Source organism: Phragmites australis, chromosome 4 (assembly GCF_958298935.1).
Source record: "Phragmites australis chromosome 4, lpPhrAust1.1, whole genome shotgun sequence".
Classification (NCBI taxonomy): Eukaryota; Viridiplantae; Streptophyta; class Magnoliopsida; order Poales; family Poaceae; genus Phragmites; species Phragmites australis.
In genome coordinates, this window is record NC_084924.1 from 45,654,536 (window position 1) to 45,667,020 (window position 12,485).

The following is a 12,485-nucleotide window of genomic DNA, read 5'->3' on the forward strand; positions in this document are numbered from 1 at the left end:
AACCCCCTCTCCTCGGCCGGAAGCCCCCAAATCCCAAATCCCAAACCCTACACGAATCAGTGCAGCCTCCAGCGCCAACGCATCGAGCTCCGCTTCTGCCTTCCTTCCGCGCGCTACTCCGGCCATGGCTGAACCCGAGGTGGCGGTGGCTGCAGCCGCAGCCATGGAAACCGAGGCGCCGGCAGCCGCTGGTCTGAAGCGGGAGCGGGAGGAAGTGGGTGATCCCGCCGCTGAGGGCGGCAAGGCGGCGACGGAGGAATCGGCAGCGGCCAAGAAGCCGAAGGTAGAGGGGGAGGTGAAGGTGGAGAAGGAGAGGGAGGATGGCAAGGGAGAGGAGGCGGAGGGGAAGGCGGTGAATCTGGGGCCGAAAGAGTTCGCCTCGGCGGTCGAGATGTTCGATTACTTCTTTGCCCTGCTTCACTCCTGGACGCCTCAGCTTGACTTCAATAAGGTGAGGGCTATGGTTCGATCCTCTCGCAAGTGGCCTCGCGCTGTTTTGGTTGTAAAAAGTTGTCATTTTTTATGGTGATTTCTATGCGTGATGTAGTCTACTAGCCTGATGAAGTTTTGGCCTTGATGTGGTAGTCACAAGGTGGTAGGTTGATCACACCAGCTTCAGTGACTAAGGGTCGCCTTAACCTTTATTGGGCAAGGTTTGCTCTTTACTTCAAGCAGACTTTTTCGAATTGGGTAAATCGTTGTTAAGGTTGTCATTTTTAGTTAGTTTGTTTTCTAGAAGACGTAGGAGAGCTGCGTATCTTTGTATTAAGAAGAAAATGAGAGTGTGATACAGCCACCTTTGTCATTTTAGTTAGTTTGCACTAAAAGTTCATAAGTTGTAATTTATCTTATTGTCTTCTTAGCACTTCCTGCTTCTTTGATTTGATCTATTGACGCTATGGATGTGAATGTGCTAGAACTAGAAATGGTCTCAGCTTTAGGATTTTCTCTATGCACCCCATAGCATAAGTTGATCTTCTGAAGTTTTATTCTTCCTAGCGAAGTTGCAGCATGTTGGTTCGATTTGATTAGCTTCAGTGAATTATTGTGTTTTGGATGAAGCAAGGTTGATATTTTACTAAGCTTTGCTTCGAGTTTCTTATGATTAGTATGGTTTGCCAAATCAAGTTTTGGATTAAATAACATAGCCTAATAAGGACCTCTAGCTTCTTTAGCTTTATTGCCGCAGGTCTCATATGAGTTTTGGCATGCCCTGTTTTGCTAACTTGCGTGGTTTGTATCTGTTTGTGCATATGTTGAATTCTTTTCACGGAGAAGAAGGTATATATAAATGATTTGTCTTTCTTTTGTCGTTAGCATTTCTGCAATCAATTGGAGCTCTAGTTGAGACTTCAATCATCGTTTATTGTACTTTTTTTTCACTTGAAAGTGCTTGATAGGGTTTTCTGTTTTTTGGTCTGATTAGTTTGAGAACTGATTTTGTGGTGTATGGGTGATAAGAGTCTGCTGTTAGTATTGAGTTGTTCACAGAATTTGTAAAAAACTTTCTTTGTGTGGTTGACTTTGAAACTTACAGCTGGCCTTTTTCTGTTTTGGACTATATAATAATTTGTTTTGAGCCATGGTTTCTTACTAAGCTTACTGCTACTGCATTTGGGACTTCTTTCATAGTTGGGACTGGGAGTTGCACTTTTGTATTGTAGAGCTTAAAGCGGTATTCAGTAAGACTGCAACTCTCTTTGCTTGCACTAAAAATTCTTGTGACTCGCATCCGAGTTACAAAGACACATTCCTTGGATAGTTCATCTATACTATCCCAAAATAATTTCGTATCCGGGCATTACTTTTAGATCATACAATTTAACAGCACTGCAATTTATCTGTACAAGTACTGCCAGATCTAATGTAAACCTAACGTTTGTCCTGGTTGTATTTATTTAACATGTCTTGGGATTATGTTGGTTTCTAGGGATTAGTATCCGACTCCATAAAGCCCTCATCTTTGACTCATCAGTGGGCTATTTTGGTTTAAAATGATTATTAATTACAGAAAAACCACTGACCTTATGCTTCACAGAGGATGCTTAATTGGCCATGTGGTCCCTTAACTTTGATATGCTTTTGTGATGTGTCCGATGTTCTTTAAAAATCCATTTAATCTCCATATATAACCTCATTACTGGCATTAACATATGCTCTTCAACACATGGATTTCTAATTTGCATCTCAACTTTTGCAGTATGAACAAATGGTGTTGGAGGACCTGCTTAAGAAAGGCCATGCTGAACCCACTAAGAAGATCGGGCCAGGAGTTGAAGCATTTGAGATCCGCAACCACCCGGTGTGGCAAAGCCGCTGCTTCTTTGTTCGTAGAGTTGATGGATCTGCGGATGATTTCAGCTTCCGCAAATGTGTTGACAACATACTGCCTCTCCCTGAGGACATGAAGATTGGCAACGGCAAGAAGTCCGGCGGCCACCATAAGGGTGGTGGGGGCCGAGGAGGACGAGGAAGGGGGCGAGGTGGTGGGCGCGGAGGGCGTGGCCGGGACAGGAGAGGTGACTAGGAACTTACTAAGCCCTGCAATTTTGCCTGTTTAATGCCCCTGGTGTCATGAAAATGAAGGGCATTTACCTTATTTGGTGTGATCTTGTTAGCCTGTCCTAAAGACCTATGCCGACTTCTGTACCGTGAAACTGCGATATGATCTATGCGTAATGCTTGCGCCATGATGTTCTTAACTTGCAGCGTTCCACTCGTCTTGTATTCTACATTCGCTTGCAGTGTGGTTACTGCATCTTTGTTTGCACCGTCCCAACGAGGTGCATCATTGCGGCTACGGCCCGCCAAATTCATCTCCAATTGCCAAATGGTGATTGAGCTGTCCCCCCACACCAGAGCTCATACCTTGCTCCGAGCGCTTGTTGTCGGCCGTCTCTCCACTACGGTGATTCAGTGAAGGTTTGTTGTCGGTAGGGATTGTAATCGTGTACGGATAGTGTTTATTTATACCTGTATTTATCAGTTTTATATTCACCCATAGGTATATCTACGAACGCTCGTAGGTGAAGAGTTGGTTTCAAACCCGTTATCCGTGGGTATATCCGTTTACCCGTGGGGCGGTGCGATGACGTGGCGTGAATAGGTGGCGTGGTGGCTGCTGCAGCGAGACAGGACGGTGGGGTGGGCCAGGGCGACACGACGGGTGGCGCGGGGAGGCACGAGGCGTGATAGGGCGGTGGCGGCACGTCAGGGTGGGTCAGGACGAGGTATTTATATGATGTAGAGTGTTAGTGTTTGAAGGTGAGATATTTATATGGTAAATATACATGTTTTACAGATATGGGTATGTCTTACCCATACGCACACCCGTCTACTGTCGAATAGTATTTTTTTTACCCACTAACATACCTGTAGATATCCTTTGCTATCCATATCTTACTTTATCCGAGTATTTACCCGTGGATAAATGGGTAATCGTAATAAATTACCATCGTCGCCGTGTTACACTACCGTGAAGGACTTAGCCACCTATTGGTGGCAATGCTACAGCCTCTGTGTCTACCGCCTGGGGGATGAGAATATATGCTTCTTCCACACCTTAGCTTCAGCTCACCTCCGTCGCAATCAAATCATCATAATGTACGCGACGATGGTGTCCTCGTTCACACCCACCGTGCTATTTTTTTTAATAAATAGGATGACTTTATTCGATCAGTAACAAACGCAATACAACCAGAAACCTGAAAATTACATAGCAAAACGCACATAGGTCCCGATCAGTAACACCCTGAAGCTTCTCCGAATGCCGCTACCAAGCTGGATCGGAGGAGCCAATGCTGATACATCCGCCACCAACGAGGTAGGGCCATTGAAGGCGAATGAACTTTTTTGAGCCACCAACAGTAGCGCAAAACGCTATTAGAACGTTGAACGAATCGGGCGACCCCATCGGACGTGGTAGGATACACCTTCCCCTTTTGGAGGAAGTAGAGACGACGACACCACCAGAAACCAACACGACAAGCCAATAGGTCGAAGAACAAAAGAACCTCCTGGATTCCTTCTCGGTGGAGAAATCAAAGAGGGACAAAAGCACTAGTGGTTCTATCACTAAATCCACTAAAAGAAACTACAAACTAACCTAACAACTAGACTGAAAAGTAAACAAACTACTAACTATAGTAGTACTGACCACTAGTGGGACCGGGCCATCCTCCTCCTCCGATACCGGTAAGCCATCGGGGCGAGGGGGCCGGCCGAATGCCGATCGTCTCGGTGTCGCCTCCAAATCACTTCTGCTCCAGAGCTTTCCAGAACTGTCCGTAACGTGGTTAGAGCCCACACCCACCGTGCTAAGGAGTGGATGTTTCACACCTTATACTCCAAGCTCCTAGGCTCGGTGTTGCCACCCAACTGGGCCTTCGACCTACGGTGGCTAGACGAGTTGTTCACCATGGACGAGGCCTGCGACACCCCATGGTAGATGTAGCAGCCCGGGCCTTGATGGGTTCGGGCTTGTTGTCTAGAGATCCTTCTGGCGGTGGTTCCTGATGGCACAGCTACGATGGACGGCATGAACCACACCTACATCAAGCTGCTTCCCAAGAAGGAGAGGGGGTGCAGCAAGCGCTCATCGACCATGATCATTAGGATGGTGTTCTTCTCAATGGAGAGGAGGAACCACATTCATGAGCACCAGCGATCGCACGAACCCTCTGCCACAAAGGATCATGTCGAGTGAATCCTAGATGATGGAATCAAAAGCCTTCTTAAAGTGCTTAAAGTGAAGCTTGAGTGCGATGGTCAGAGACTTGAGTTGGTGACAGCATCATGCTACTTCTGTGGCATCAAGGAAGCTGCTGGCCACGTTTCTACCCCTTGATGAAGCCGGGGTGGAGCTCAGAGACGAGCTCGACGGCGAAGCGTTGGATCTGCAATCGCATGGTCTTCGACTGAATCCAACTCAATACGCGTCATGGCTTCTCTGCTACAGGAGCACTTCACACTTAGGAGTCATCGCACGTCGGGCCGACTCTTCATCGACCCCATCTCATCTTGGGTGTAAATTAGCTCCTCGGGCCCATTCTGTTTCCTCCTTTGTTCTCCAACTTTGTAACCGGACACCGTGCTTGCCCAGAAAAATAGATTTTTGCATCCTCATCTGAGGGAGTGACTACAATGGCAAGTGTAGGTGGACTTCTTGCCTCCCGTTGATTCGTTGGAAAAAAAAGAGACCATTGAGGCTAGAAATAGCATGTGCCACGAGCGTGTTCACACAAATTGTAGCATTTGTCACGCAAACAGCGAGTGAAGCCATGGTTTGGTTGTGCATGTCTGCTCCCCCAAGTTGGCAGTGGGGTAGAAGCAGAGCAGCAACAGATGAACACACTTGATGCCACGACGGTGGCGGTGATTATACAACCAAGAACACTGCCTTCAGGCCATAGCTAGAACCAGAATAAATCCATGATATGTTATTGAATATCTAGCTAATACCTAATATGTCATCTATTATGAAGATGATATGCGAAATCTAAACCTATATGTACAATGATAGCATATAAAAAATATGGCAAATTATGAAATCTCCCGAACAAAACTGCTTTGCTAGTCTCAAAAATGAAAAGGAAGGGGACAAGTCGGTTGTTCATGCGATTCGTCACTTCTAGTCCTATATGGCCAGCAAATACAGTAACACATTCATGTTCTATTGATACATACTGTTAAGAAATTATGAATTTCTAATGTCTCTTGGGCTCTCTTTTTCTCTCTAGGCCGACCGACTCTCTTGCTTGGGCAGCCCAGGCCCATGTAGGTGGGATTATCTGTGCCCTTGGATTCAGCTAGAGAGAGAGAGAGAGAGAGAGAGAGAGAGGAGAAGAGATGGAGAGAGAAGAGGGAGAGAGGAGCTGGCGGCGCATGGGGGTGGTGGCGTAACCTCCCTCTGCGTCCTTCGGGTGCGTGGGGGTTTGGATGGTGGCGTCCGGCCCTATATGATGGAGGCCGGTTCCTTCTCTCAAGGCGCAGAGAGAAATCTGCCTTTTCCCTTTTCCACATCTCCTCCACATGGTTCTTCTCTGATTTGCTTTTCTTGATATGATTTTGAGCCGAGCTGCACTTGGTTCTGGTGGTCACAGCTTGGCTATTTGGGAGATTTATCGGTGGAGGTGTTGTGTTGGTGCTCCTCGGAGCTGTATTCGCCAAGACTCGCCCGTATTGTATTGGTGTTACGGTTGAGGCGTTGTATATCCATCTTTCTCTCACCGGTGGCAATTGGCGGGTGATCGAATTTCTGGGATAGCGACTAGTGAGCCGTGCCTTACCTCATTCATCGGTGCTTTTCAGCGAATTGCACTGTGAGTATTATTCCCCTTCTATTATCTGGACAGCAAATTCATACTTATGGTTACTTGATACTGATGAGTGTATATTGAGATTGAGCATGTTTCTGAGTACCCTAACATAGGTCTGTGATGAATCTAGTTCTGTGATACGAAGCTTATACTTGGAGGTTATCTTGGGTGATTATTCATTATGTTTGCTGTACACTTAAACTCTTGTTGGCTTTGTAGTCCAGTGCAATTTATGTCACTGTGATCCCTATATGTGTGCTGTTGTAAGCTCAATTTTGCTTCATCTTTTGCAAATTGACTCTTGTCTTTGTGATTCGACAGTAGCTTGCTACCCCTTGCAGAACTTGAGAATTTTGTTTTGATCTTAATAACTATGTACAGTATGATAATTTAGATGTTTGAGAACTAGATTAGACTCTATTGCTAGTTATAAACTCAGAAATATTACTCTATCCATGATATTTACACTAGAACAATTAGAGAGTTAAACTTTAAAAGTTCTGAGGCCAACTGTTGTTTAATTAAATCTGAGAGCATTTTTATTCATAATATGTTCATGTTGTCTGGTCCATGTTTTACACATGATATTTAGAACCGTTATATCAGCTATGCTGTCTTTTTTACAACGATCATGTGTATTAGTATTGATGTGTCATACACTTATATTTTCATTTATGAAATATTGAAATCCATACTCTGTTTATCGCATATTATACAACACATACTCTGTTTTGCCACTTGCGGTGCATCCGTTATCCAGTTACGTTATCAGCACTTGTGCTGCTGCTTGTTGCATCGCTAGCTTGCTCGTCAGCTACCGCCTACTAGGCTTTATGCTACAATTGCTATCTCGTTGGATTGGTAAGATTTTCTTTTGAAAATAACTAGACTTTCACATCGGGACGTAGCAAACCAACCTCCATTGATCATTGCAGAGCAGGGAACTTTCTAACCCAGGCAAAGCACACCTCTCGATCAGGCCCGCTTTTGAAAGGGGATCAATCGAAGTCATGCAAGAAGAGCCGATCTTCTCTCTCTTTTTTTGTCATCTTATCTCTTTTCTTCGGTTTCATAGGTTATACGAGAGTGACAGCGTACGGAGCCTTAAGCCTCCTCCCCTGAAAATCCGCTGCTGCATGAATTGACGTCGCAGGTAAGGACGGTGCGGATAAGACGGCTCACCTGCCTATTTCGCTTGTCTTTCCCGTCGAGCGCAGCTTACGCGACTGCTGCCAATTTGCCATCGCCAAGCAGGTCGAGGTCGGGTCCGCGGAGAGAGACAGACGTCTCCGACCGTAGCTGCAGTCTCGGACGAGTAAGGCCCAAGTGCTGGACGCTTCGTGAATCACCGTAGCTTTTGTCCAACTGCCGGTGCTTCGTTTTTAGATGACAGATAAGTGTTGTTCGTGTTATACTATTTTATAATATATCATCAGTAACGGTTTAAAATTATTATTGACGATAAGTATTAAACTATTACTGATTATTCATTATCGATAGTTAATAACTATATTAATTATTATTATTTAGTATAAAAGTACCTATCACGGTTGATTTGTAGCTTCAACCGATATTGAAAAGTGGACTGTCACTTTTACCCACCAGCAATGTTGTTTCGTCTTTTTTAAATTTTAGCAATTGTCGCTAATAACATGTTTATTTTAAAATTCTAGGCATTGCCGCTAATAATGTATAGCATATTTATAGACACGCACGGCTGGATTGAATCCTTCGTGATGGAAATGAGCAATAATCGATGCTAGTACAACAATAACGGAAAAGCGAAACAGGATTAAAAAAGCAGAATTTTTTTGAAAAATATTGGAAGCAATAACCGATGCTACTATAGCAATAACGGAAAAGCGAAACAGGATAAAAAAGCAGAATTTTTTTTTGAAAAATATTGGAAGGTAGCTAGTTGAAAGACACTGTGAACTACCTTCCCTGTGAAGCATGACTTCGTGCTTCTGGATCGACCATAAAATTCATTAGCAGCTCTATCAGTTATTTTATTATTGGCATTTATATAAATTTAATTTACATATTAAATTTTTATTATAACATATATACACAAACATATATAAATTTAAGTTATAAAATATCGAGTCTCATCACAACATATGTACATCGCATACATATCAAGTTTCATTACAACAAAAATAAGCAGGTTAAGATTTCATGCTAATTGAATGATTTGAACTTTGTCTTTTCTTGTTAGATGAAGGTAATGAGGTTGATCAGTTAATTTTATAGTATTCACCGATTGAACTGATTACATGCTTATTGATGAAGTCAATAAGTTATTTTTAAAGTGCGTTAATTTTAATAGATAAGAGTCGATATGTGGTCAACTTGAAGAACTGCAATTTCAAAAATTGAATAAATGAATCCTTATGAATATGTATCAAACCTGAAAATTAATCATCAATATATATGTTGTTTACCTCAACATCAGTCTCCTCGAGCGATGCATCTCTGGTGAATCCATGCATGAACTCTCATACATAAAAATCACATAAATTATTATCTGCGCCCTGCTTTCTACAAAGAAAGTCGTGTCGTACTATTTATTCTTTCGCATATGGCTAATGTCTAACACTCTTCTTGATGTATCACGTGTACAATCTGTATGTGTGTGATTATTACTGTAAGTAGACTTAGATTCTATCAAATCAAATATTACAATAGCATTAACGGAACGTTCGAGTTTAACTTTGTAGCAAGTCAATGACGGATTGGTAGTTTTCTTTTGGATTATTTTGTGAGTTTAAGATAATGATCTTGCTAATGTCTAACTGGATGATAAGGATGATTCAGTGATAACTACACATATGTCACCATAGGTTAGTTGCTCAAAAAGTAAAACATTTATAGAGGAGAACACACACTCAAAGTAGTAGGGTAAAATTATGTATTTCTTCAACTGTAGCTCTAGAATACACTCCAATGCATAGTCCTTGGTTTCTTTTGATTTGATTCAGATCTTTGTTAGGTCTACTTTAAAAGGGTCACTGAATGTGAGGAACTGTTCAAATAATATTCTAATTAATCATCAGAAGGATTATTATTCATAATCACAATCTCGATAATTAACCAGAATATCATCCCGGTAGTCCCGGCATGTGTTTTATGCCCAAGATCAGAATACATGCATTTCCAACATATACACCACAAAAAAGCTTAAGAAAGAGCGAGTAATTAATATTATATTACAAGTCTTTAGTCATGCAACCATCTACACCAATTTACAACAAAAGATAACAACATCTACGTAGCGAAAATATAAACCTATACAAAAAAAGAGTGAAGCTATATGCCCTTAGGCTCCACCCCAAAAACACGATCTCTGAAAGTAGGGTGAACTACTCTTGCCCACCACCCTGAACAGTAGGCATGAAGTAGCCAAACATCGGCTCTTCCTCACCAGCAACACCTGAAAATGCAGGCATGAATACGAAGGTACTCGCAAGACTTAAATCATAAAGAGCACATATATATAGATCGACTCCAAGGATTATGCATTGAGCCATTGGCAAGAAAAAGCTGCATGGTTAAGTTAAACATAAGCAATAAGCAACCTAGACACATAGATGTGAGTAATTAAATTAACCAACAACAATATAACTCTACCCTACCATAACCAACTAAACATAAATAACTAAAACCATTATGAGCATACATGTAACAAAAGACCAACTCAACCATCTCCCACATATCCAACTATCAACCACAAGTGAAAACTCTACGACCGATGCAGATGGACGGAAGCATGCTCATGACCGAGAGTGCGGTATTTCAAAATTTTTTACACCCTGCAAGGGATACTCCTGGACCCACACGACTTGAGCACAATATGGCTTGTATGACCACACAAACCCATACAAGGAGTACTTATGTCAACCTTTCCCAATAAACCCCAACCATTTGGATCATGCATCGTTCGGCGCGGATGTACTAGAACTACTCCCGGAGAAAACTAGCACCTCTTACAAGCATGCCCGCTCACACCGTAGATGTTCACGCCCAAATAATCACAGCTACAGAGGTATTCGGCTCGCCTTACTATTAGATCGGCATGTGGTGAGTAAGGTAAGTGCTAAAGCTAACTACACCGACGATCAGTGCTTAAATGACATAAGCAGTCTACGGTATCCGGGTTCCTCTCCCGGCCTGCCCCCAGGACTTACCTCCGGAGCAAACAACACCCCTAGTATCGTCCACATCTCGTCTCATACTCACCACTCATCCAACCATCATCAACTCATATCCAACATTATGATCATTACGAAAGTAAATAACGCCTATACTCATGAACGATAAAACAATTCACCGCTCGACTTCTATCGAATGACCTATGCATTGCTAAGCATTTCGATTTAACTTTTAATCTAGGCACCAACAACATACTCAAGCTGATAAGGAAAGAATAAACAACAATTCAAGTAATGCATTCAATATAGGATCTACCCACTTATACCCGATCTCGATCTGACACATGCAAACATACATAAGCATAGTTCATAAATTTTAGACTTCATTCAATTGAACAAAGGTGCAATATACTTAGTTGCTTGCTTTGCTGCTCTTGAGTTTACCTGACACTCCCCACACAGAATTCACAGAAATGCAGGAGCTTGCTTCCACCTTCACTCACACCCACGTCACGCTTCATTTCTTCACTCACTAAAGAAGAACACATCCAATGATGAGTATGAATGGAGTGCAAATATGTATACCAAAAAATGCATATGATGAAATATCATAAAATTATAACTTATAATGTATGAAAATATTTTTCCTAGATATAAAAGTCATAAGAATACTAGCAAAATTGGTTTCACCCATTTTGGGCTTGCGATGAATTAACGGTGAATTAATGAAACTTTAACCTAATTAATAAATCTCTGAAATTTAATTAATTATTTAATAACTTTGGATATTTTTCATAGGTAAATTAGGTTATTATGAAAAAAAATTGGTTTTATAATTTTTGGAGCTACAGAGAATTTATTATGAATTTTACAAGTTTCAGCCAACAGTAAACTGTGCTGAAAACGGTTCTGCTGAGTTGACCGCGGTCAGACCGTCGATTCTGGTGCTTTAGGGGTGGGGATTTGGACCTAGAACATCCTCTGACCTCCTCTACCGCATAGGACCACACGTATAAGCCGAAATCGACCAAAACTCAAGAACACTAGAACTTCATAACCTTAGCTTCAATTCGCAATCCATCCAACCAAAACACAGATTCTTGACATGTAAGCCTAAGAGACTCGCCCAAGGGTCTTTGCCGAGGTTGTTGACCACCGGGTGAAGGAGGAAACAGAGGGAAATCGCTCGGGAGGAGGATGAATGCCGGTGTTCCTCGTGTTTCAACCATAAACACTAAAAGACATCAAATCCGGCCCAAATCCTACGAGAAAACGAAAAGGAATTGGATGGGTGCGTAGCTTAGGAGCTCGTGATCCCCATGGTACCACATACTCACCTCGAATCTTGCTCTAGAGGTGGGATTTGAGGGAGAAAGAGAGAGTGAGTGTGAGGGAGGAGAGAGGAGCTGTTGCTCCTGTGCTGCACGGGTGGGGAAGAGTGAGCCGAGGGAGTGAGAGAGGGAGCAGGTGGGCTGCACGTGAGGGAGAGGGGTGCGGGACCAGGCGTGGGTCCCACACGTTAGAGAAAAAGTCCGTTTTAGCTGCGAATTTTTATTCTTTTCTCTCCCGGATTTCTTTCTCTCATCCGAATGACTTTAAACGAATTGCTCTAAAGTTATGAAACAAAATTACACAAAATTAAACATAATGCTTAAGAAGCATATTTATGCTTATTTATGTAATTATGGATTTTGGGACGTGACAATGAATCCCATATGGTGAATGTCGTCCGTACTGTATTTAAGTACCTCCATTCTGTATAAGAAATAAGTTAAGACATTCAATCTAATGATACAAAAATATATACTATGAATTATACCTATATGACACTTACAGAGTCCAGTAACTCATGATAGACACATCGAGGGCATCTTTGCTAGTACACTTGATACATTTCATTGAATAATATCAAAAGAGTGTCATCCCCGTGGAGAAAATCTCGATGCTTGTATCTGGCCTCAAACATTTGTCTACCCTCTCTCAACTCATTCATGTATCACGTATGGAATTTTTGAAG

At 42.4% G+C, this 12,485-nt stretch overlaps 1 protein-coding gene across 1 annotated transcript; it reads left to right on the forward strand.

The window, feature by feature from the left end:
* The first annotated feature begins 24 nt into the window (after nucleotides 1-24).
* LOC133916806 (protein EMBRYO DEFECTIVE 514-like) lies at nucleotides 25-2,702 on the forward strand. Its single transcript, XM_062360656.1, has 2 exons — nucleotides 25-451; nucleotides 2,201-2,702. The coding sequence occupies exons 1-2, from the start codon at nucleotides 125-127 to the stop codon at nucleotides 2,525-2,527; spliced, it is 654 nt and encodes a 217-aa protein (XP_062216640.1). The 5' UTR covers nucleotides 25-124; the 3' UTR covers nucleotides 2,528-2,702.
* The last annotated feature ends 9,783 nt before the right edge of the window (nucleotides 2,703-12,485 follow it).